Source organism: Magnolia sinica, chromosome 9, assembly GCF_029962835.1.
Source record: "Magnolia sinica isolate HGM2019 chromosome 9, MsV1, whole genome shotgun sequence".
Classification (NCBI taxonomy): Eukaryota; Viridiplantae; Streptophyta; class Magnoliopsida; order Magnoliales; family Magnoliaceae; genus Magnolia; species Magnolia sinica.
Genome location: NC_080581.1, coordinates 6,349,181 through 6,376,230, shown reverse-complemented (window position 1 = coordinate 6,376,230; position 27,050 = coordinate 6,349,181). Strand labels below are relative to the sequence as shown.

At 39.2% G+C, this 27,050-nt stretch overlaps 1 protein-coding gene across 3 annotated transcripts; it reads left to right on the top strand.

Annotated features, from left to right (window-relative positions):
• Window positions 1–491: 491 nt before the first annotated feature.
• On the top strand, window positions 492–23,956 carry LOC131256762 (bifunctional dethiobiotin synthetase/7,8-diamino-pelargonic acid aminotransferase, mitochondrial). Of its 3 annotated transcripts, XM_058257798.1 has the most exons (14): window positions 495–1,319; window positions 3,799–3,969; window positions 4,320–4,581; window positions 4,868–4,957; window positions 8,769–8,889; window positions 9,921–10,066; window positions 15,813–15,907; window positions 17,488–17,603; window positions 17,688–17,834; window positions 19,452–19,585; window positions 19,671–19,802; window positions 21,155–21,289; window positions 22,828–22,940; window positions 23,286–23,956. In XM_058257798.1, exons 1-14 carry the CDS (start codon window positions 589–591, stop codon window positions 23,503–23,505), a joined length of 2,613 nt encoding a protein of 870 aa, XP_058113781.1. In that variant the 5' UTR covers window positions 495–588; the 3' UTR covers window positions 23,506–23,956. The 3 variants fall into 3 exon arrangements, with proteins under 3 accessions (XP_058113783.1, XP_058113782.1, XP_058113781.1); XM_058257800.1 differs by lacking the exon at window positions 23,286–23,956 and having other exon boundaries at window positions 492–1,319; window positions 21,213–21,289; window positions 22,828–22,946; XM_058257799.1 differs by lacking the exon at window positions 23,286–23,956 and having other exon boundaries at window positions 492–1,319; window positions 21,210–21,289; window positions 22,828–22,946.
• The last annotated feature ends 3,094 nt before the right edge of the window (window positions 23,957–27,050 follow it).

The window sequence follows — 27,050 nt, the reverse complement described above, 5'->3', positions numbered from 1 at the left end:
TTGTTTAATCCACGCCGTCCATTCGATTTTTCAGCTCATTTAAGTGGTTGAACCTAAAATTTAAGAATATCCAAAGCTCAAGTGTATCATACCACAGAAAAGAGTGGTAATAATGATTTTTCACCGTTGAAATGTTTCTGGGATCCACAGTGATGTTTACTTGAAATCCAACCTGTTCATAATATATTACATACACGGATGAAAGGAAAACACAAATATAAGCTTGATAAAAAACTTCTGTGGCCCACAATAATTTTCAACGGTAGACGCTAAATTTTCACTTTTTCCTGTAGTGTGGTCAATTAAAGATTTTAATATGAATAATAATTTTTATTAATAAAAAAATTATCAGATAAAATGGATGGACGGAGGGGATTAAATATATAAATCATGGTGAACCTCACAGAGTTAGCGTACTGAGTTACTCAGTACGCAATCCGCGTTTGAAAATACGTCTACGGATGGATGAGCCGTTTATGTTCCTTTCGCGCCTTCGTCCTCTCCCTCTTTTCTAAAATCTCAACCAACTGAAGTAGGGCTTTTACTCTCTCTCTCTCTCTCTCTCTAGGGTTTCAGACGCCATAGCCAATGTCTCCGATATCTCTCATCTTCCATCGCTCCTCTCGCCGCCTCTCTCTCTCATCTCCTCTCTTCTCTTTCCACTTCTGTAAATACCTCTGCTCGTCCTCTTCACCATCTCATCTCCCCATTCAAACGAACCTCTCTCACCCCATCTACATGCTCTGGGGCTCCAACACCAGCGTCGGCAAAACCCTAGTTTCCACTGGCCTCGCTGCCTCCGTCCTCTGCTCTCCAAATCCCGCCAAATTCACGTACATTAAGCCCGTCCAGACCGGATTCCCTCAGGACTCCGACTCCCGCTTTGTCTTCCGCAAGGTCTCTGAGATTTTCCACGGCCGGAAGCCCTTGGCCTGCCTCCATGCGTCGAATCATGCACTGTGGGCGTCTGCGCCAGCTGCCAAGGAGGTGGTGGGTGGCAGAACTGGAGGGGAGGGTTTGAGGGATTTGTGCTGCTATGAGGAGAGGCGGATTGGGGCTGGGGAGGAGGTTGGGGTGTTTGAGCTGGTCTGTAAGACGATTTACGGATGGAAGGAGGCGATTTCGCCACATCTTGCTGCAGAGAGGGAAGGAGCGGTTGTGGACGATTCGGTGCTGCGGGAGTTGTTGCAGAGGTATGTAGGATGTCATGAGGGTGGTGGGGATTGTGGTTCGGGGGATCAGATTTGGACCGTGGTTGAGACAGCTGGGGGAATTGCGAGTCCGGGGCCTTCAGGGACTCTTCAATGCGATTTATACAGGTAAAATTCCCATAATTTGACATGATATTGATACTCATTAAAGGAAAATGTTTGAAAGAATGAGTGGTGAAGTGTGAATCTCATTGGATGGGACTTGATTGATTATGAAGAATTGTAATTTTTTATCCTGATAGTTATGCTTCATTTTAGACTCATTCTAAAAATAATCTGTAAATAAGAGTGAGTAATGATCCAGTGGGCTGAGTGCATTGTAACCTTACTGTGCACATAGTTGAATTTGGAGTAGGTGGCATCTACAATACTTATCCCAGATCCTCCATTAGGTCCATTCTGCTCATCATAGGCAACCTTGAAAAAATCATGCTGATTGGATGATCCAAAGTATCTAGCCAGTCGCATGGAGAAATTGATGGACAAGATTGTTCATTAAAAATAGGTCGAGTCAAGGATGTTTAGGAACTTTTGATTGCTGTAGTGTTTGCATAGTAATGTGAGAAGATTAGACTAGATCTAATGGATGGACCAGATTGATGATGTGGATGATGACAAGTTGAAATGCAACTATGCGCATGGGAAGTTTTCCATACACATAGCCCACTAAAGCATTTCTCAATAGGACTTATACGATACATGCTTTTCATATTTGCAGAGTATGCATGGGGATTCACTTCTGACAAGTGGGGGCCCTGTTTCGCTAACCAAAGCATTGGTCCATTGAGTCTAACTGTGGAATGCCCTAAAATTCTCCTAGAGGGAAGAAGATTGAACAGTTGATATTAGGACTTTGTTTAAAGAACCGTTTTCCAAGCAAGCAGTAAAACATTACAAGACAGGCACAAAGTGCTGATAGTGAGTGATCCTTGTGCATATCAATATGGTCATATCGGGACTGTATCAGCCTACTTGAAAACGCTGTATCGCTGATTCGATTCACGATCTCGGATGCATGGGCCGTTGTACAGGTTCAGGGTTCGTGTTGGTCAATATTGACTGCACTGTGTTTTGTCTGTTTTCTCTTTTTCTATCTTAATATAGTTATCTTTCAAAAATAAATAAATATATTGACTGCACTGGGACCAGGATGGCCCTTTCCTATCTTGGTGTGGCTGAGACAGGTAGAAAGCCCACTTATTTGTTTTTCCCACTTTTTCCCCCACCATATTTGCGAATTTTCCTCATTTCAAGCTTAGAGGAAGGCAAGGTTGGGCAAGAGAATTGCCTCTACCTAAATATCTTCCTAGAATCACATCTTATCAGTGTTATCACCTACACCATGTAAAAGAGAACATCACTCTTCCCAATGTTGCCCATTTTATTGGAGATGTCCTCGCTATTTCCATTTCTTGGGATTCCCAGTTTACTTTATGGCTTTTGACACATCCAAACTGTCTGTTCCAGCCATTACTACCAGGAACAATCCCTTCTCAGTTTCATCATATTTTCCAGCAACAGCATCCCTGTAGAGAGTGCTTGGCTCCTCCACAATCTCCACCAAGACTTCCAAGAAACACACAATTTCTCTTCCTTCCAATAACTCCTTCAGCTTTTGGAAAGATATGGACCCCCTCCCAAGATGCATGTGAATCATATCTTTCTTTGTTTGTAAAATGTTTTAAGAAACTTAGTGTAAGCATTGGCATTATAGAGAAATAGTTTGCAACAATTGAGAAAAGTTTTCATCTTTTCGACGACCAACTGCCTGCATATGTAATTTGTTAGAGTTATGAGATTGGAAATAGTATTGTATACTGTAACTTACCATATCTAGACTGTCACAGAGTAAAATAATGCATAAGATCGGCCTTTGGCATTAAAGGAACAAGGGACCAAATAACTAATATGGAAGTGAGTTGCAAGATTTGAGAAGGAAATGTGGTTTTTGATGATAGATATGCATTTCCTTGAGAAAGATAGGGCATTGGGAACCAAATCATGTGAGTTTTCTATGGACATTGGAGCAGCGAGTAAAACTGTTAAAGGTTGAGGCTTAACCTATCTATGTGCCCACACTCTCTGGGTGCATTGGCATCAGAGATTTGATCATTGCTGAAGCAGTTTCCCTTCTTCACGCATGCAGATTTGCTGTTAACCTCAATCTTAGTCAGGTTACTTTCGAAGGAGGCTCCTCTAACACCATCTTATGGGCCAGAGGGAACTCATATCCTTGGAGATTAGCTGATCCTGTTGAGTAAGCGTGGTATCTTTGCTTTGGGCGGATGTTCTCCTTTTCTCAGATTCCAAGAGAAGCTAACTCCGATGCCGACTGTCTTGAGGATGGTTTGATTTCTTCTTCTTCAGTAGGCTTTAAGGGTTGCAAGAGCGACCCCTTAATGTCAATATTTTATTCATGGCTTTATTCTTTTCTTTTATTGTCATTCATAATTCATGATTTCTTCATTCCTGCAGACCTTTTTGTTTGCCTTTATTAGCTATAGCTCATATTTTTCTATATAATGTTAGTTTTGTTCCCTTTTGGTTTTGTCTTTTTCTAATATATACATATATTTTTGCAAGCCAGGCCTTTTAGGTTACCAGCTATTCTTATTGGAGACGGACGGTTGGGTGGTATTTCTGGAACTATTTCAGCATATGAGAGCTTAAAACTTAGAGGTTATGATGTCATTGCTGTCGTTTTGGAGGATCACGGCCTTTTAAATGAGGCAGCCTTGTTGTCCTATTTGCAAAATAGGTAATGTACCGCCTTTTATCTTTCCCTTTTCCAAGCTGATGAACATGCACATACATAGGTTACTTGTGCCGGGACCATCTTAATCTTGTATAGGAGGTTCGGACCAATTTGACTCCTTATTTTGCATAACATCCTTAGGTGTTAATTTTCTTTTGAAATATTTCTCTCATTTCCTGCCTGTTATCAATTACCTTCAGTTCCATTATTTGTAGCCTATTCTACTAATTTGACATATGAACCATTTTAATGTTGTTTGGATTATTGAAGAGTACTAGAGGTTATGCTCTATCATGTTGTTACTTTCAATTAAACTTAAGTCCAATAACCTAAGATCCTCTCTTCTTTTGTAGGGTGCCTGTGCTTGTATTGCCATGTATACCACAAGATCCATTCGACAACCTTATGCAATGGTTTAGTGATTCTCACGAAGTATTTTGTTCTCTTCAAGATATAATGCTAGATGCTTATTCAGAAAGGATAAAAAGATTACATGACATGCCAAAGAAGGCAGTTGATGTTTTCTGGTGGCCTTTTACTCAGCACAATCTTGTGCCTGAAGAAATTGTCACAGTAATAGATTCACGATGTGGAGAGAATTTTGCAGTCCACAAGGTTTGTGCTTAAACAACTTATGATTCTTGTTATTGCTAATTCTTCCTCATTCTGTTCTATGACCAATGATTCAAAGTAATATGGATGATTGCATCTGATATGATCAGTTTCCACAAATGTCAGTATTTAGAGTCATGATGCAGTTTGCTTTTCAGTTTATTATAGGAATCTTGGAGCACAGTCAAAGCAAAATTTACATTGCTTTTAGTGTTGCATTTTTGTTATTATAATACTGTATATCTACTTTGTATTAGCTCTTAGACATTTATTTTCCTTCTCATTGTAGGTTGGGACTCAACAGACTTCTGAGCTTATTTCTCAACAGTTTGATGCGTGTGCTAGTTGGTGGACTCAAGGACCTGATACTACCTTACAGGTCACCCATGCAAAGTCTTGTCTTTTTTCATGCATTCCTTTGTTGTTAGTTCTAAATCATCGTCGTCATCATCTAAGCCTTATCCCAACTAATTGGGTTGGCTGAATGAATCCTTCAATGCAATTCAACTCTATCAATGGCCTTAACTTCAATTAAACCATGAGTCATCAAGTCTTTTCTTACTAACTCCATGATGAGGACATCTGAGCATCATACTAGATGAGGAGGGCTGAGCCGGTCTCCTTATGGTTAGACGACCATTACATGGGGCCCACTTGGCCCAATTCACATTCCTAGCCATGTTGAAGACTCCATGTGCATGTTCGTGCATCTTTGAGAACCCCACACTAGGAAGATGCATATAGGAGCTTGATGGACACATCGGACCATTGGATCGAGTGGATATGATGATCGGACTGTTGGATTTTGATTGTGGACGATCTTGACGATTGGATCATCATCATCGGACATCTTAATCATGAACTCTCATGGGTCACGAAATAATTTAGTTGTTTAGTTTGTTTACACGTTTCGTTATTTTTAGTATGACTCGTATTTGTGTTGAGATTAGGGAGTTAAGAACAACTTTTAATTCTTTAAGCGTCTTTATGTTGAGAATCTTATCTGAGTGCGCTTTTTTGTAAAATGTATTTTCTGAGATTATAAAGGGTTGGACGTCCCCACCCTAGCCATTATGCATGTTATGACTGAAGAAGATTTTTCTCATTTTACTTTGAGATTGAGGAAAAAAAAAAATCATTTTGTGATTGGATTGGTGGTGTGAAACCACCGGGAGTTATTCCTTAGTTATCTTTTCTACTTTTCTCTCTTCTCAATAAGGTATTATCTTCATTCTTCTCTTTTCTTTTCTCTTTCTCTACTTTCCCAATCTCTCTTTTCTTTGGTCTTTCTTTTGTTTCCCTAGAGCCCACATCCAATCAAACCTTAACCTATCCAAATCCCTAACCCATCCACCGCAACCCAAACTACCCCGGACCCAAACCCGTTTCCATACGGCCGTACGCACACACGTGTGGGGCTGTCCGTGCGGACGATTCCCTTCCACCTTGTTCCTCTTCCTTTGTCACCTCCATTCCCCTCTATTCATTGTCCTTTATTTTTATCCTAACTCTAAAACTCTAACTTACATTCTAGATACACAAACCCTAATTTCCAAAATCCCCAAATTTTCCAAACCCAAATCCCCAAAATCTGAAAATCCCTTGTCCAAATTATAAATCCCTAATTCCCACAACCTGAAACGCATATTCCCAATTGTAGAAACCCTAAGTCTTAAAACCCTTAACCCAAAATTTAAAATCCCAATCCGAAACCTCCCAAAATCTCAATCCCAATGTTCCAACCTTAATTCCTCTAAGCCTGGATACCCCAAACCCATTTCTGACACTCTCTAACCTTTAAACTGCCCTAACATATCAAAACTCGTACATGACAACATGATTTCCATTGAATTCAGATTTAACCCTATGTTAGAATGGGGGTTCTATCTCTCATAGATCCTGGTTAATCAATAATTTATGATATTCACATTGCGGGGCTGTAATAGGCTTGAATTTGAACATGTCATGAACATGAAATTTCTAAATTTATGGTAAATTAACTTTATTTTGTCGTTCCATTGCTCTAGTTAATCTGTCTTTTAATTTCAAGGCACTATATTAGGTTAGATCATTCCATCCTGCATCACTCCACCCATGTCCTTTTACGCCTTTCGCTTGCCCTTTCAAAGTCTTCAACTTGTACCAACTCACTCCTAACAGGCTTAGTTCTTGGTCTCTATTGCACATGACCAACCATTTAAGTCTCATTTCCCTCATCTTATTACTTATTGGTGTTGCTCCTAAATTCCCTTAAATGGATTCATTTCTAATTCTATCCTTGTTTCGCCACTTACCCTTCTGAACATCCTCATTTCAGCTACACTCATCCTATGAACATGTTGTTCCTTAACTACCCAACATTCTGCTTCATAAAGCATGATTGGTCTTATACTCATTTATTTACCTTTTTGCTTGATTGGTACCCGACAATCAGATAAAACTCTAGAGGCACATTTCCATTAGTTCCACCCTACTTGAATTCTATGAGCAACATCCTTCTTAATCTCTCCGCTCTCATGAATTGCTGACCCAACACATCGAAAGTGATCATTTGGGAAACTTCTTAGTCAGCAATCTTAACTAATTTCATGTGCCCACTCCTATGGTTACTAAAATTGCACTCCATATTTTCTGTTAGAGTCTTAACTAATTTTAAATCCTTTAGATTTTAAAGCATCCCTCCATAAATCTAGCTTCATGTTTATGCCCTCCCTCGTCTTGCTAATCAAAACTATGTCATCTACAAAAAAAACATGCACCATGAGATCTCTTCCAACAAATGCCTCGTTAATTTGTCCATAACCAACAAAAACAGTATGGGCTCAATGCCAACCCTTGGAGTAAGCCTACAATAATTGGTAACTCAATTGTCTCTCCATTTGTGGTCCTCACATTTGTTATTGCTCCCTCATGCATATCCTTAATCATGTCAATATATCCTCTTGAAACTCCTTTCTTTTCCCAAAACCCACCAGATTCACTCTCTTCGGACTTAATCGTAAGCTTTCTCGAGTCAATAAAGACCATGTGGAGATCCTCCTCTTCCTATATTTCTCCATCAATTGTATAAGTAGGAAAATAGCTTCAGTGGTAGACTTCCTTGGCATGAAACCAAACTGATTTTCTGATTCTCATGCCTTATTTCTAATTATTTTTATTATTATCAGTTTTTGCAATCTTCCCCCCAAAAAAAAAGGTTCTTATCTTATGAATTGATGCCAGCTCTGACATGTCTTTGGTAAATGTAGCCTTCTTTCGTGGTTTACTTAACAGTGAAGGAGGTCAAGTTAATCAGGCAATACATTCAACATAGATGGTGGCAATGACACTAGTAAACAAAACTCTTAACCATGCCTCTCCTCTTTGAGATCTATAGGAGTTTAACATCATAGCTATTTTTTTATAGTAAAAATACCATACTCCTGTTTACTCTAGTTATCACCCAACAAGCTGCCTGTACTGACTATGATTGGCACTTTTTAACTTGATTGTGTTTCCTTATGAAGTCATGATATCTTCTTCTATCTCCAAATACAAGGAAATCCCCTAGGAAACTTGGAGTCGCCACTCTGATATTGGAACATTCTCCTCATGCTTCATTATCCATTGTGGCCAAAACAGTTTTGATGGAACATTAAAAGTGGCCACAATATCAGGGCTATGGTTGTATTCATAACTCACAGATGATTTGCAAATCTCCTTGGGTTAACATCCTGGGTTGTTAACTTAAACCCCAAAAATTATTAATTGTAGATAAATGGCATTTTATAGCCATTTATTTGAAGGTTATATCTTTTTTGGGGACAAATGACAATCAGCATTGATATAGAAATTAGGGCGTGAATGGAAAACATATCCTTTCAAGATGAGTGTTGTAAAATTATAAGAGATTTATTTTCACATGGTATGGACCCATCAACACAAGTTTCAGTTTCAATGGATATTGACCGTGGATTCAGTCATCTCCATTGAGATGTGATGGATAAATTAACATTAGTTTTCACTTATTTTCAAGTTGATATTCTTCTTTTAAATCGCTAGTTGTGCCCCTTCTCTAGTTTCCATCATCTTGGAAAATTTGTAAAATGTTTACTACAGTAACAAGTTTGAACCCTTATATGTTGTGTTTCTCATCAGTTCTATTGTTCTAAAATTTTCTTCACTATGGCTTTGTGATTAGGTGGTTTCAGATTGAGCTGGCAAGAGATATGGGTTATGCAACTGCAAGGTTTGGGCATGTGATGTTTCCTGAGAATGTCTATGAGCCTGCTTTACACTGTGCGGAGCTCTTGCTTGAAGGCGTTGGAAGAGGTTAGCTATATATATATATATATGGGAAATGGTATTATAAGGTCGATCTCATGGGAACTTCTCATGAGGTCAAGCTGTGTGGGCCCCACCGTGATGTGTGTTAAACATCAATACCGTGAATTTGATGGGTCCCTTTTACTTTATGGGATATCCCAAAAATAAGCCGTATATAGAAATCAGGTGGTCCATACCATCTAAAACCATCTGAAGATATGACTAAAACATATGAAAGCACTTGGTGGGGCTCACCTGAGCTTTGAATGCAGCTGAAACTTAGTATAACCCCTCATCGTAGTGGAACGCACACAATGGATGGGCTGGATTTGTGAAAAACATCTTGGTGGACCCAATAAATGATTATCAATATTTTAATGGGAGGATAACCCCTCTCAACTGTTGTATGTGGTGTGGCCCACTCAAGTCATAGATTGACTTTATTTATAAGAAAGTGGGCCACCATAGAATGGGCACATCTGACTGATGGTGTTGATTTTCGACACACGTCACGGTGGGGCCCACACAGCTTGACCTCATGAGAAGTTCCCATGAGGTCGACCTCATAGTACCATTTCCCTATATATATATATATATATTGGATATGTTTGCCTTACCCAAACTACATCTTTTCAAGTGCATATTTTTCATCTCTTAAAATAAATGCAACTCAGTGATTTGCACCCTGATTTCTTCTCTTAAATCCAGATGGTAAATCCATCACTTTAACGTCAAATGTTCTCTTTCAATGGAAGTATATTTTTTTTTCCTTTGACATGTTGATCTGCTGTCCTGATCAGCCTTTAGATAGAAATATTTGCATATAGACCTAGCAATTTTCTCGTCTCATTACTGTACCCTTTTTCTGGCGGTTAAGTTGTAGTCAAAGATACTGGAACCATGCTGCCAGCAGATCAAGGGCACTTGTATCAGCATGGGTTTTTTACTATATGTTATGGGTTTCCATAACGATACACGTTTTTCAGTTTCTTTATGATAAATATGCCTTAACAAGAGCAACATTACTTCCTATGCAGGTTGGGCTTCACGAACTTTCTTTTCTGACAATGGATCCACTGCCATTGAAATTGCTCTCAAGATGGCATTTCGTAAATTCTCATTTGATCATGGAATCCTGGATCGTTTTAATGACAACTTAATAGAAAGATGCTTTAACTTCAAGGTCAGCCTCATTACTCCAAAGTTGGGTTCAGGTGTTTTTTCATTGCATGCAAATGCTCTATGATGCATGATGCTTAATACTAGTTTGAAGAAATTTTCTGCTCATTCATGGCATTCATGCAGGGCATACCAATTATGAAGTAGAGATATTTCCCGAGCCTTTTCCTAGGACATTGTAGATTGGTTTAGAGGGCAGGTGAAGTCAAGTTAGTGCAGATGTAGCCTGATTTCATGTGACTACCTCTTAACAGTAGAACCTCAGGGCCTAGAGCATGGCTAGTGCAGCAAAAAAACTGTGCATTTTTTAAGACCCATGAACGGATGCAAGAGCAGGTTAAATGTTAGTTACCTAATGAGAAATTACTGATAGATGTGATGCAGGACATGAAAATTAAATATGATATGTAAGATTTCAGGCTTTAGATCATACTAATTTTGAAACAAGCACAAAAATTCCACATCCCATATAAAGTCAAGCATTCAACAAGGGGAATATACGAGGGTCCAAGTCTACACATGTTAGGACTGAATCAGTTAAAATTATAGACCAAACGATGCTCAAAGGAGAGTAGATTCATCCACACATGCAAAAGATTATTTCCCAATCCAAGGGATTAGTGTTCGAAATATCGGTATCGCGCAATGTATTGCACCCTTGGGATACAGATACATATCGGTTATTGTATGGGATATATCGTTTGTATCGCGTAATTTATTGCACTTTTTGGGAAACATGGGGAAACATCGGGAAAATGGTTGAATTTTTCAATGAAACTTCAGGGATTATTAAAAAAGACCTTAATACACACTTTTAAATCATAGAATCTCAAGAAAGAAGTGCACATAATAGGTTTCCTTTGTATAGGGTCATAAACTATGCGTCGTCCGATTGAACTAAGACCACTATATTCAAATATGATGTAAAACATTTATAAATGTATTAAGACATGTATGAAAATACAACCAATTGATAAGGTCATATAAATTTGGATGAAAGACAAGCAAATATCACCTTGATGTAAAACTTTTGTGGCCTACAAAAGGTTTTCAATGGTCATTAACTACTCTTTCATGTAGTGCGTTCCACCTGATACTTTTATCTTATTCATTTCTGGACCATAGTAGCATATGAATGGCATGAATATACAATTCATACATCAAGGTGGCCCACTCAGTCAGGGGTCCCACCCACATTGCTGGTTCAAAGGTCTCACCCAAGTTGGACTTTACTACGCAAGAGATAGAAAGACCTAACCTATCAGAGACTGTATGGGGCCCACTATATTGTATATGTTTTATCCACGTCGTCCATACATTTTGACAGGTCATTTTAAGGCATGATCCTAAAATAGAGGTAGATTTAAGGCTCAAGTGGACCACACCACATTAAATAGTGGTGATTGAGTTATTTGCCGTCCAATCTGTTCGAAACGTTGTAGAGCAGATGTTTATTTGGCTATCCAACCTGTTCATAAGGTCATATAGACCTAAATGAAGGTAAAAAATAAATATCGGCTTGATCCAAAACTTGTCCCTACCGAAAAGTTATCAATTGTAAGGGTTCAATCTCCACTGCTTCCTGTGGTGTGGTCCACTTGAGCCTTAAAAAGGTCCCATTTTTTATGATTGATGCCTTAAAATGATCTTCTAGATTGAATGGATAGATTGGATAAAAACATATACATTAAGTGGACCCCACAGCCCGCAGGAGAGTTCGTCTCTAGCTAACGCTGTTGTAAAGGGGAGAAGCAAATTGGCGGGTGTAGCAGACACCATTGACCTGCTTGGTGTGTTAACGTCACCAAGTTCTGTGGGTCCCATCATGAGGTATGTGTTATATCTGAACCATCTGTCCATTAGGTGAGCTTGATTTAAGGCTCGATCCTAAAAATAAGACAAATCGAATGATCAAGCGGACCATACTGTAAAAAGCAGTGGGGGATTGAACGTCTACCATTGATACCCTTTTAGGGGATCACAAAAAGGTTTGGATCAATACGATATTTGTTTTTCCTCTTCATTCAAGTCTGTGTGACCTTATTAACAGATTGGATGGAAAATGAATGTTATGACTACAAATGTTTTAACGGTGAGAATAATTGTCCCCACTTCTATTTGTGGTGTGGTCCACTTGAGCTTTGGGTATGACTCATTTTTGGGTTGATGCTCTAAAATGATCTTGGAAAATGGATGAACGGTGTGGATATAATAAATACATCATTTTGGGGGCCATGTTATGTTGATCTCCTTTGGAACATACAACCTGGGGATGAGGAGCGTCGCACAGGACACGTACCATGCCAGTTGAGTAGCCATTGGCTACTAAAGTGATGTCACCAAGTTCTGTGGGCCCACCATAATGTATGTGTTATATCCACACCGTCCATCATTTTGGAGAGATCATTTTAGGGCATTAGTCAAAGAATGAGGCATATCCAAAGCTTGAGTGGACCCACCACAGAAAACAATAGGGATTGAACGCCCATATTAAAAAAATTCTCGAGGGCCACAGAAGTTTTCAATCAAGCTGATATTTATGTTTTCCCTTCGTTCATGTCCGTGTTAACTTGTTAACAAGTTGGATCACAAAAAAATCTCATAATGGCCCTAGGAAGGTTTCAATGGTGGACATCACTGTCCCTACTGTTTTATGTGGTGGGGTCCACTCAAGATTTGTGATTGCCTCATTCTTTGTCTCATTCCCTAAAATGATCTCTCCAAAATGATGGACGGTGTGGATACAACACACACATCATGGTGGGGCCCGCAAAACTTGATGTCACTTTATTTGCGCCACTCTACCTGTCAGTAGCTAATCCGCACCCATTTTAGAAACAGAAAGGGTTCCGGAAGGACCGGAACCCTAAAATCTCTCAAAAATCCCGAAATTCCCTCGTTCAAACCCAAATCTACAGGTTTTTTTGACAGATTTCTCGCCGAAACCTCATGCGCAATTTGAATCTTTCTTCTATTTGAAGCAAAAAGGTAAGAAATCGAGATTGTTGAATTCAAAGCTCTTTCCTGTTTCGTCTTCCTTTTTTTTTTTGGTAATTATGCAAGCCAGAAGGAATAAATCAACAGATAATATCTTCGATATTGCAAAAAATGGTGCGATATGTGCAATATATCGCACGAACGATACATAGAATTTTTTATTTTTATTTTTTAAATAATTTATGAGGGATTTCCGACTGATATCATGTCGCTGGCCAGCGATAACGATAATATCGGCCGATGGTATCGATATTGCGAACACTGCACGGGATTCACATGTTTCAAATCGGGAAAGCCTAGGATTTGCAAAAGTGGAATAAAACTTGAGATTTAGGATTATCTAGGGTTAGGGTTAGGAAAATAAGGTGAGAGGGGTGAAATAGAGGAGAGAGATGAACCCGAGGTGATCCACACGTGTGGACAACAGCCCGGGCCTGACGCACGTGTGTGGGATTCTACCTGCACGTGTGTGGGGCCCACGAATCTGAAATCAGCCATCTAGGTGCTGGTCGGTCAGAGGAGGTCCATCTTCATGCCGATCGGGTGTTTGGTTTGTGCATGGTGCTCCGCCTAAGTTTCAGCCCTCCTGCAGGGCCTGATTCTGCAAATCTGCTGTAGAAGGAAGATTGGTTGCAAAAAGGAATGGATTTGGAGATGGGATGGCTGTGGGAGATGAGATGATGCCTATAGAGGGTAGGAGGTGGGGGCGAATTGGGATGGGTGTGGTTTCGCACCACGGTAGTTAACCCTTTGAAGAAGGGAGGGATTCACACCCAATTAGATTTCCACAACTCAGAGAATTAGAGAAGCAGGAAAATGCAGAATTTTATTAATTATTTTCAATGCGAAAAAAACCTACAAGGGGTTGCCTATTTATAAGAAAACCCCATACCCCAAAAGCCGCGCCATGTGCGGACACTATTACTTAGAGATGAAGTAAGAAAAATAACAACTAATCAAAGCAATCTAAATCGTTCATGACGTTCCTAATCGTGATAATAAGTAAAACTCAAAGTCCCTAGATCATCTCGTGTAGTGGGCCACGATCATAAGATCCAATGGTGGGATCTACATAACGATTAGGTCAACTTCAAAGAACCAAAACACAGTCCTCTAACTAGGAAGCCCTCCCTGGACGTCATCATCGATCCAGATCGATGGTGGGGCCTTCCTCCTTGCGTATGTGCGTAGGGGGGGCGTGCGCGTGCGCGAGATGTCCCCATCAAGATGTAATGAAGATTAATGATACGAGATTACATCTCTTATATTTGTCAACTGTTTGCAAATTCTAGCATGGCAATTTGACGCATATATCATTGCAATCTTGACTCAAATAGCACTATGTTGTTGAACATAATCCTGTTTCTATTATGTTCGGTTAAGATCTATTATATCTAGACACTTCGGGCCAATGTTTAACACTTCAGATCACATGTCCCTGCTATGCTATTCAGGTAGTTAGGTTTGGCACAAAATACATGATGGGCAGTACTAAAGCTTCTACACTATCGAAGTGCCTTTCTGACACCCTTTTGGATATGTGAACATAGAATAATGTCTGGATGACACCAGCTGTTCGAGTTAGTAGCATGCATCTATTACACGCTGACAATGAAATGATGAACTTTCGAGTGAGGTTCTGTAATCTCTTGAAAAATCCCCTGAATCAGTTTGTGATTGGCTTAATATGGATGCAATCCCCTGCGTGAAATTATGTTGACTGTAATGCAAAACAAGCCCACGGGACAATGCAGACAAAACCGACCTGTTGATTTCATGAATACCTTATATACAATTTTAGTTTTGAGTTCACCACAGTTGGATCTCTGTCATTTTGCTTTCTTTTTTTCTTTTTCTTTCCTCCCCTCCTTGATACCATACTGTGGGGTCTCAATGGGCTCTTTCTCTGCCCTTTCCCTGGTGACCAGATAGAAAGGAAAAAACAAGAGAAGAAAAGGATATAAGATAAGGAGCCACCACTTTTTGTTTAATTGTCTTTCTTCCTGTTCACTTCTCTTTGATCATGTTTAAAATTTAAAAGAAGCCCCCAGAACTTCCATAAATCAAAATCTCCCTTACAGCACTCTTTAGTAGCAGTTTTGATATCAAGGGCTCCAGAAAGACGTCTTTGCTAGTTCAAGGAAGGCATCTTAATATCTTATTATGTCCTCCATTTGTTGTAATTGAATTGAAGCATAGTAATTTTATTGGTTATTAATAGGCATACTCTAGTCGGGGGTCATCTCTGTGAAGAGTAAGGATTCCAAGTACCATTGTGATTCACTTCTGGGATAACTGATGGAAGAAAAAAACATTATATATTTAATATATCTATTATTGTTGGCTGTCTGACCACAGTTGACATTAGTAAACTTTAACAGAATGATAACTATTATTAATTTTGAACGGGAATTTTAATAGAACATTTTTGAGTTTCTGTATATCAGAAATTGGCATTCTGTTGGTACAATGTACTTGTACCTATTGCAGTGGGTTGAATAAGTGGATACTTAGATTGTTGCTTCTTTTATTCAGGTCCTGGCTCTTAATGGATCTGATCATGGTGATGACCACAGTTGACATTCGCAAACTTTAACAGAATGATGACTATTATTAATTTTGAATGGCAATTTTAATAGAAAAATTTTGAGTTTCTGTATAACAGAAATTGGCATTCTATTGGTACAATGTACTTGTACCTATTGCAGTGGTTTGAATAAGTCGATACTTAGATTGTCGCTTCTTTTATTCAGGTCCTGGCTCTTAATGGATCTTATCATGGTGATACCTTGGGTGCTATGGAAGCTCAGGCACCATCATCTTATACAGGCTTCCTCCAACAACCATGGTATGAATTCCTAGCCATCTAAGAATATGGAAATTCTTTTGTTATAAGAATTATTGCTCCTTATGAGGGCCTTTTTGATTTTTCAAATACACTGTAAATACTTTGTAAATAGGTAATAATTACTTACCTAGGTAATTTCCGCAACATTCTCAAGGCTGACGTTGACACCTACTTTTTGAATGCTAAAATCGAGGACAAGTGCAAAATAAATGTGGGGCCCACTATGATGTATGTGGCTTATCCACACTGTCCATCTGTTATGCCATCTAATTTTAGGATATGAGCCCAAAAATGATGCAGATCCAAAGCTCAAGTGGACCACACCTTGGGAAACAGTGGGAATTGAACGCCTATTATTAAAAGCTTTTTGAGGCCCTGAGAAGTTTTGGATCAACCTGACATTTGTGTTTTCCCCCTTATCCATGTCCGCGTGACCTTATGAACCGGCTAGATGACCAATAAACATCAATGCAGGCCCGGTAAAGGAAACAACTTTCAACAGTGGATGTTTTAAGGCCACTATTTCCTTTGGTGTGGGCCACTTGAGCTTTGGATCTGCCTAATTTTTTTGCTCATGCCTAAAAGGTTTCAGTAAAACGAATGGACGGCGTGGATATGTCAAATATATCACGGTGGGCCCCACAAATTTTAGTCTATCTTTTAAAACCGGTTTTCGAGGTGGAAATACCCTTCAATTTTCAAACAAGCTGAAAGAGTAATAATTACTAATTTACAATGTATTTACGGAGGATTTGAAAAATCAAACAGGCCCTAAATGAAAAATTAACACTAATGTTACTGATAAACAAGGATGGAGGAATTACTAGAACTCTTCATTACACAGTTGATAATAATGATTCATAAAGCTGCCACCAACTACCTAGGACAAGGCTTTGATGATGACAGCTAGTCAAATATTAATGATGGTCCTTCTTAGATCTTCAATTGCAAAAATTTTGAGGCTAAATTTTTCATGGAAAATTTATGCATAGTTTCGGATATTTATATGGGGCTTCTTCAGATAGTTGGAGTTGGCATGACCCTTCAAGGTTGGATGACCCATTTATATATCTGCTTTTCTATCCAATCAGCTTAGGAACTTGGTTTGGATGATAGATATCTTGTTTTCCTCTCCATCTTTTGCTATTAATAGGAGGACAATCTCCCTAGCTATTAGCAGGGTGAATTGTCCTTCGCTTATGCTTGGGAACTCCTACACACATTTGTAATTTTGTGATTTGTTGGTGGGAGTTGTCCTTCCCTCATTGTGATTGTCTTATTTTCTCCTCCCTTAGTATCATTATCCATTAAAAAAAAAAATTTGTTGCCTGAGGAAAGGTTGAGTTAATGAGTATTCTTAAGGCAACAATATGCTTAAAAGATTTAATCATACTTGATGGGAAAAAAAATCTCATATTGAACAGAATTTATCATTCCCAACCCTCAGAGTTCCATTATGGAAAGTTATGCCTGTGAATCATGTTGAGGAACAGAGAAAATGGAACACATCATGTACCAGATATACTGCAATGTAACCACATTCAAATATTGAGCTTAACTGAAGGTTTGACATTTGGCAGGTACTCGGGAAGGGGTCTCTTTCTGGATCCTCCAACAGTTTTTATGTGCAATGGAGATTGGATTCTTTCCTTACCTAAAGTGTTACAGTTTGATAAACTGAATCATGAAGAAAGAAGTATGAGAAGCATGCTTGCCACAGCTTGATTAGTTTCATTTCATTAGTGGCCTAATTTATGTTGATTTTTTTATTTCCTTGCAGCATTTAGCTCCCGTGATGATATATTTCATGGGAGCAGGGACTCTTCATGTCTTGCTGGAAGTTATTCTGCCTATATATCCCAACAATTATTACCATTTTCAAGATCAGATGGGTCCGATCATGTTGCTGCATTGATTATAGAACCAGGCAAGTGGATTTCTTAATTTCACAACCTATGATTTGTTTCCCTGCAACCAATGTCTTAAATATCGGCGATATCGGCCGATATATCCCACGATATATCTTGTATCCCACCTATGCGATACAAAACGCACAGGTAGTGCTGATATATCCCGTATGTTCGATCCGGTGAGCATTTTCAATTTCCGATCCCTTTTTTTTTTGTTGAAATTATGTTAAATCAATGTCAAATGGTTACAAATTCATTTGTTCTTCATGTATTGCATGAAAAATCAGGGAGATGGAGCTTTGATTTTGATATCCATTGGTTCTTCATGATCTCCATGTTTTTTTTTTTTTTTTTTGAAAATTTCTTTCAACCATATGTCAATTGATACTAATTTTGAAGTATTTACAAGTGTTTGATGAAATGATCATCACATACACTCTAATTTCAAAATCTGAGTGTAGGTGGTCCGATTTGGGAAAATTTTGGGAAATTTCAAAATTTCTCCTAAATTGCTTGCAATGTTGCACTCCAAACATGAAATCAAGCATGTATGAGAGTTGATCTACTGATTTGTTAAGTCCTCGTCAATTTTCGGAAAATAAAAATCATTTTCAATTAAAGTTTTTATTAAAATATTATTATTTTTTGAAATTTCCCTTCAACCACTTACCAATTGAGACTAATTTCAAAGTGTTTATGAGTGTTTGATGAAATGATCATCACATACATTCTAAATGTTATGCATTCAATTTGAATATAGTTGCATTAGTTCAGTCAGACAGTGCATAGCTTAGGACTCCATAAAAAGGAAACCTATTATGTGCACTTCTTTTTTGAGATGTTATGATTTAAAAGTATGTATTAAGGCCTTTTTTAACAATCCTTGAAGTTTCATTGAAAAATTCAACCATTTCACCAATGTTTCCCATGTTTCCCAAAAAGCGCAATAAATTATCCAATACAAACGATATATCCCGTGTGATAACTAATACATATCTATATCCCAAGGATATGATACGTAATAAGATACCGATATTTCAAACACTGCTTGCAAGTGTGGTAGAGATGGGAATGCTTTTTTTTTGAAAGGTGAGAACACACACTCTTACACCCACACACACACCACGTGGGTTCTTGAACCCATGACCTCATAGTAGAAGCACAAGTGTCTACGGCTGAGCCATGAGAAGAGACCCAGAAATGGGAATGCTTTTCTGATTAATTTATTGATTGCTGTTCTGATTAATGACAATGCTCAAAATATGCATAGCAAGTTACTTATTCTCGAGCATATGTTCTATAGAGTGACAAAACTTAATCCTTGATATGTATTATTCACCAAGTCGCACCTGGATACATCGAGAATTATTATTTGACAATCTAATACCATATTCTTCATAAGTGTATTGAACAAATGTAATGGCCAATCATATGTGATTTTGTATTTCCGTGTTGGAGTTCAAGGACCGATAACTGTAAAAGTGGGTACTATTTCTTCTTATATCTATATGATCAACCTTATGCTTAGTCAATGTGATGATTCGTACTGCTGTGTGATTGGAGTTCACATCACGTCTAGCGAATTACATTAGTTTTTTTTTTCCTGGCAACACATGACTTTTTTTTTTTGGCAGTTATCCAAGGTTCTGGTGGCATGCTTTTTATTGATCCACTTTTTCAGCGAGTGCTTGTTAAAGAGTGCCGAAGTCGCAAAATTCCTGTCATCTTTGATGAAGTATTTACTGGTTTCTGGCGTCTTGGAGCTGAGGTTGGTTGCTGGTACAGTGTCCACCGAATCCTTTCTACCTCCATTGTCTTGATTGTTTGACCAGTTGTTTGTTCATTTCATACAGTCGGCTGCCGAGTTACTAGATTGTTTGCCGGATATAGCCTGTTTTGCAAAACTGATGACCGGGGGGATAATACCCTTGTCAGCTACACTGGCAACTGATGCTGTTTTTAATGCATTCAAAGGAGACACAAAGGTACTTAATTTACCAAAATGATAATAAGAAATTCTGCTTATTGATCAATTTATGGAAGAAGCAACTTCCTATACACATTTTTTTCTTCCTGCTTTAGCAATGGTTGGACCAGCGATTAAGCTAACCATTGTGAGTTCTGTAGGAAAATATACACTTGCTCACTGAATACGACGACTACCCAAATGTCTGCCTTTTCACTACATCATTCTTGATGAGTGTAATTCTCCAAGAGGACACATTCTTAAAACCACTATTTTGTCAATGGAGATGTGCTCATAAACCTCATTTGGTTTGATGTTGCTGAACCCATGGCTTAAACTATAGCAGGTCTGGTAAGACCTATGTGACTACGTCCCCATGCTTGAGCATATAAGGTGATTACCCAAGATGAACCTCCCAATTATGATCGGAATTGCTAAAAAAGGTGGAAGAGTTAAGAAGAAGAAGAAGATGCATTCAACAATCCTATCATATCTACAAGCAACTTCTATGTAAATAAAAACTCAGAGAAAAATTTAGATTGTATCCCGACTGAAGGTGGATGGATGAAGGTAGGAATCCACAGAAACAACCCAAGAGTCGGTTGCACCTGAATCTCTCATACCTGTCTCTTTCATCTTCTTTATCTATCTATGGGCCTAGGAGATGATAAACTTTTGTTGGAACTAGGGCTTTTCCCAAAGTAAAAGAAAGAATAGGTTAAGATTGGCCACAGGAGGAAAATTCATTTCCATTCACCCTAATAAGTGCCTAAGAAAGGCATCACTAGTCAATCGTAACTTGTATTTCCACATGGGGCCCGTGGTTAGATGATCTTAACCATTTGGAGTGCATCAGTAGTCAATCCTAACTTGCATTTCCATGTGGGGTGCATCATTAAATGGTCTTAACCATGTGGGGTGCATCGTTAGTCATTTTCGAAACACTATATTGATGAAGCTAGTATAGTTAGTGTCATAATGTATTCATGTGCTTATTTAATATGTCATATGCATGCATATATTACATCAAATTCCATAACACTTTTGCGTGGTCAATATATTGTTTGAAAATAATGTATTACTGCTCACACAATTTCTAATAATTTCTTTAACAATGAACATCTTGCTACAGCATCGTATTCATGTTAAGGTCATGCTGCAAGTGTATGCAGTGGCAACCATCAAGTCCAAAGTAGAGTCCAGGCTTTTGAAATTCAAACCTCGAGCTTGTCCATATTATCTGTTTGTCATGCATGTTTCCATGCAGGTGTCCCTACAGTCAGAGCATTATTGAGCATTGGCTTATGACATTGTATTGCATCTGGATGAATCGCTCAGTTTATTTAGTTATTTATTTTTCTCTAATTTCAGCTCATGGCTCTTTTGCATGGCCACTCCTACTCTGCACATGCTTTGGGATGCACAGCAGCTGCCAAAGCTATACAATGGTTCAAGGATCCACAGTCAAACCTCAATATCATTCCTGAAGGAAGGCGACTGAGAGAGGTGACCCAGAATAGGTGTTTCTGTTACTTCATTCAGTGTAGGATTGTCAATGGGCTGGGACTGGGCCAAAGTATGATCCAAATTTTTGAATAAGGCTGTGGCTCGACCAGTTAGAATTCAGGGCCCAAATCAAACCCAGGCCTGCTCTGTTGACAGCCATAAATGAGTGTCACGTGCATATGCATCAGTTACATTTTGAATATAATTTAGTTCATCTTCTGTTTTGATTTGGATTGGGATCTGTACTATAGGCTTCATGATGCATCCTGTATAGAGAGTAGGGCTATCAATGGGTACCCAATGGACCTGAACTGATTTTAACGGGTCAGGTTCGGGTCTGCCATTTTGGACCCGACTGAGGTACATGTCTAGTCAGGTCTGGGTCTGGGTCCATCTTGGACTCAGTTAAAATCTGGTTGGGTTGGGTGTGTGAGGTTTTCTAAGCCACACAAATGTAAGGGCATTAGGGCACTCATTTACACCACGTGTCAGACTTCCTGTGTGTGTGTGATCTAATCCATCCATTTAGGTGGGCCTGGCTATGTGAATAGCCTTACTCGATCTGGGCCTGACCTGATGGGTATTTGACGGGTACCCAAATCTGATCAGGTCTGGGTACGCTTTCTAAGGAATGGGACCTGCTCCGAAAGGAGCCAGATGCAGGAAGATCCTGACCAAATTAGACCGATCTCTGGGAACTCAAGGACATGACTCATTGGCTGCCCTAGTAGAGAGGCTCAAGAGGACTTCTCTCATGAGGTTTTTCACTTTGAATAACATAGGTGAAACTCATTTCCTAGGAATTACCTCTCATTTTGATTGATGATATTACACATTAAAAAAATAACTCATTTTGAACTTCTTCCGAGTTGTACAAGATAATAGGTCAATTAAAGCCATCAGATTGATCTACATCTTGTAGGTCTATTGTCTAGACTGCTTTGTTGACATGGCATTTTTTTTTTGTCTGTTGGTCACTACCAGGCATCATGGCTTTGGTTTCTTTACCCACTGCATGGTGTTGCTAAGAGAGATGTTCTATAACAACTCGAGATAAGATATCAGTCCTACTCTACACACATGCACATGTGGCACACATATACAAGATTCATGCTGTTTGTCAGGTGACCACACTGTATGCTGTGGCCAAAATAGCAGGCCGACCCACACAAGCCAGTCTGCATGTCAAATGTGGACCACCGGGCATCCGATGACTTGACTGGTCTGATCTTTGGCTATGACATGTAATAGACCTCTGCCTAAGGTTCGGATCTCACACATGCCATATTGGCACAAGGGTTGAGTAAGATTCAAGTTCTTACTATTGCAGATAGCCATCACATTTCTTTCCAATGAAATGAAATCTAGGTCTCAGTTTGCATTTTTGCAAGTGTCAGGGAGTTGGATTACAGTAATTGACCAAAGAAAAAGTTGTATCACTTCTGTTTTATTCCTTAGGTATCAAGGCCTCATTTCCGTGAATAGACAGATTTCTTTCTTGTCACCTTCTTTAATACATTCTGTAAAAATGTTTGCAGTTATGGGATGATAAACTTGTCCTTCAACTATCATCCCATCCAGCAGTGCAAAGAGTGGTAGCATTGGGAACTCTCTTTGCCTTAGAACTGAGAGCAGAAGGCTTTAATTCTGGGTATGCTACATTACCTGCATCTCCCATCTATATTCTGTAAAGATTCGTTATTGACTATTGAGGGCTTGTTTGGGTGCCACTTGAAACAAGAGTTTGTCTCGTTTTAGGTAATCCTAATTTTGTATTATAGAGATTGTGATTGTTGGGTGTCGAGATTATTTTTAATCCTTACCCAAAAGAAATATGATCTCTAAAATGTAATTACAATCAACTAAAAATGAGATGAACTCATTTTTAAGTGGCACCCAAACTGGACTGAAGATGATAATACAATAACAGAGTTTTTGCAGATCCTATTACCCAACACTTTTACATCTGTTCTTTTTTTCTTTTTTTTTTCTCCAGGTATGCATCGCTCTATGCAAGCTCTCTTGTGCAGAAGCTCCGTGGAGATGGCATTTTTATGAGGCCTCTTGGAAATGTCATTTATATCATGTGTGGCCCTTGCACATCTCCTCAGGTCTGCACACAGCTACTCTGCAACCTATACCAAAGAGTCGATGAATTCAGCCAAGCCAATGGGTTATCAAAAGATATGCAGCCTCCACAACAAATCAGTATTTAATCTAGTTTCTATCTGTCACTCTGAATTACATTTGTTCAGAGTTCTGAAATCCTAAGGGCCTGTTTGGATGCACCACTCAATGAGAAATGAGTGGAATTTGACAATTTGCACATCCCACAAAATGCAGATGGCAGGGTGCACTAAATGCTGCCCTCCACATAATGCACCCTAGCGTGGGAAACTGATGATTAATGGGCCATACTCCATTGTCATGAAACTCTAAACACAACCCCCCCCCCCCCCCCCCCCAAAAAAAAATAATAATAATAATAATAATAGGGATCCGTTGATAGGACAGATGAATTGATTTGTAGCTGATTCTGATATTCAGCTCTAGATCTGTTTGAGTTGTAATTCATTTATTTTTATGTCGTCATATTTCTCAAATGAACTTGAATTTGAAAATAATGATCTGTTTGAAGTCTTAGATTGCTAAGATAGTATGATCATATATCTTGGGCATTCAATTTATTTAATTACCCAATTTATTTAATTATAAACAAACACCAGATGTTGAGTTGCCCGTTTGTGACAAATAGGGAGCTTTCCTGTTCTGTGCTGAGTTTGACCATGTTATCCAAGCCATTGATCTGATGGCCCCATCATGGAATCATTCAAATATTTTCTTAACCATGTGTTTGCATGCCAACAACAAAAATTTTATTGTTTGACAAATTGCCGAGATTTCATGGGCATGCTCCATGAATGATGGTGGCCATCAGATCAATGGCTTGGCTTGGATAAACCAAACTGGTGGACTTGGATCAACAGGGAAGATCCCTATTCCTCACAAATAGGGAAGTCTGCATCTGGAAATTGTGACTTAACACAAGTCATTCCATTCTTGTGCACTGAGTTTGTCCATGTGGGACTGTCGTTGATGGTACCAGATCACTCCCCCAAAATCACCCAAATCGGAAGATCCTGGACGTTGAAATTGAATGGGGTTTATCGGTGCATTTGTATGCCAGCAATGGAAATGTTAGAGTTGAATTTTTGCTGGCTTGAATAAACCACTCACGGGCTCGCAAGTCCAACGTGGAGGCTCCATTCATTACAAACAAATATTAACCCTTCCTATGCATTTTTTTGTTTTTTTGTTTTTTTTCCATTTGGGCTTGCTGTCGTGCACACCACCTATCTGGTTCTTTCTATTTGTCCATTCGACTCTTCTACTACCGTCCTAATGGTCCAGCCATCTTTTCCATTCATTTCTACATGTTGCTGACTGGATGGTTTCAATCATATGATCGGTATGATTTTTTTTTCGAAGGCTACCTGTGATGGGGCGCGGATCTACTAAAGTGACGTCACCAAGCTTTGTGACCCCACCATGATGCATGTGTTGTATCCATACCGTCCAACCATTTTTAGAGATCGTTTTATGGCATGAGAAAAAGAATGAGATAGATCTAAAGTTCAAGTGGACCCACCACAGAAAACCGTGGGATCAGTCACACCCACCGTTGAAACATTTATAAGGCCGCCATGATGTATTTTTTAGATCCAACCTATTCATAAGTTAACATAGAGATAGATGAAGTGAAAACAAAAATATAAGCTTGATCGGAAACTTCTGTGGCCCCTAAGAAGTTTTGAACGGTGGATGTCACTGTCCCCACTGTTTTCTATGGTGGGGTCTACTTGAACTTTAGATCTATCTCATTCTTATTCTCATGCCATAAAACAATCTCTACAAATGGTTGGACGGTATGGATACAGCACATGCATCATTGTGGGGTCCACCCCCTGTGAAGAGCCGGTCAGATCAACGGACGGACGCTGATTTCCTGCGAAAGAGTTCCTGCACAAGGATGCGGGGTGGGGCACACTGATGTTTCTGAAAAATCTGCCCGGTCCATCCATTTTTTGAGCTTATTTTAGGACGTTTTAAAAAATGGGGTGGATCCAAAAGTCAAGTGAGTCACACGAGAGGGAAAACTGGGGAAAGAAATTCCTTCTGTTGAAACTTTTCTGGGCTCCACCTTCATGTTTATATGCCATCCAAACCTTTTATGGCCATAAACTGGGGAAAGAAAACACACACACAGAGAAAAAAAAAAACAGACGACTGATACAAAACTTTTATGGCCATAAATTTGTTTCAACGGTGCACACTGATTCCCAACTGTTTCCTTTCGTGTGGCCCACTTTGGATCCATCTCATTTTCGGTCGCATGCCCTAAAATGAGTTTGAAAAACAGATTGACGGGTGGATTTCTCACAAATATCGCAGTAGGCCCCACCCCGCATCTTTGAACTTCGTGCCAAAGGCTTTCGCAAGAAATCCGCGTCCCCAACAGACAGTCCAGGTGGGTCCTTCCTCTTGCTCGGGTGGTAGACTCTCAGGAGTTTCAACTCCCCGTCAAGGGTTCGAGTGCCCATAGGTGGTGAAATTCCACTAGCGTGAGTGTGTGGGGTGTGTGTGCGTGTGAAAAAAAAAAACAGACAGGATCTATTTTGGTTACTGCAAAAGTTCTATTCTGGCCGCCTTGTTTGGACAGACTGGCAGTTATTGTGGATTGAGATGGGGCAGTTCAGAGGCAAGCTTGGTTTTTAGCCCATTTTTCATACAATGCGAGTAGAGATCTTTGTTACACATGCATTCACATGTACTATATTTGCCCATATTAGCTTTATGTGTAGCGTCCGTACTCTTGCTCGGGTGGTAGACTCTTTAAGAGTTTCAACACCTAGGCAAGGGCTACGAGTACCCCACTACAGCGTGAGTGTGTGGGGGGAGTGTGTGCGTGTGTTCAAAAAAGAAAAAGAAAAAAAAGAAGCTATATGTGTAAATGTGTCATATGATTGCGTTCAACCATCTCATATGTGCTACATTCATTCTTCAAGTCCGAATTATTCAAGTGCACATATAATGCATAAAATACATGTGCCATTATTCATCTTTAAGAAATTCGGGTGTTATGCATTTTTCAAGTAAATCATGTGTGCCACTCGTAATTATTAATAAGTGTACAAGAGTCACATATGCTTATTTAGACATGTATTCTATAAATAATTCAACATTAGGTTATTTATACAATCATGTTCGAACACCTTTGTGTGTATGGATGTATTAAAAAAGTACTGTCCCAACATGGCTAAAGTGAAGGATGTGGATTGCCTAATTAGGGTGGTGTGTTGATGTGGGGCCCACCATGATGTATGTGTTATATCCACATTGTCCAACCATTTTTGAGATCATTTTAGGGCATGATCCTAAAAATGAGGCAGATCCAAAGCTCAAGTGGACCACACCATAGAAAGCAGTGGGGATTGACTACCCACCTCTGAAAACTTCCTAAGGCCATTGGATCGAGCTGATATTTCTGTTTCCCCTTCATCCTGTTCCGTGCGACCTTATCAATAGGTTCGATAGCAAATAACCATCACGTTAGGCCTTATGAAAATTTCAATGGTGGACGGCATACTCGGCACTGCTTTCGGCAGTGGTGTGGCTTTGGATTAATCATGCCCTAAAATGATGTCACAAAATAAATGATTAATTGGGTATAACAAATATTTCATGTTAGGCTACACATGAC

Bases quoted from the DNA above. Each gene is read 5' to 3' on its own strand.
- LOC131256762 (XM_058257798.1), top strand. From the start codon at position 589: ATGTCTCCGATATCTCTCATCTTCCATCGCTCCTCTCGCCGCCTCTCT. The intron at 8,890-9,920 runs GTTAGCTATATA...CTTCCTATGCAG, and splicing joins GCTTGAAGGCGTTGGAAGAG to GTTGGGCTTCACGAACTTTC. The intron at 15,908-17,487 runs GTATGAATTCCT...GACATTTGGCAG, and splicing joins GGCTTCCTCCAACAACCATG to GTACTCGGGAAGGGGTCTCT.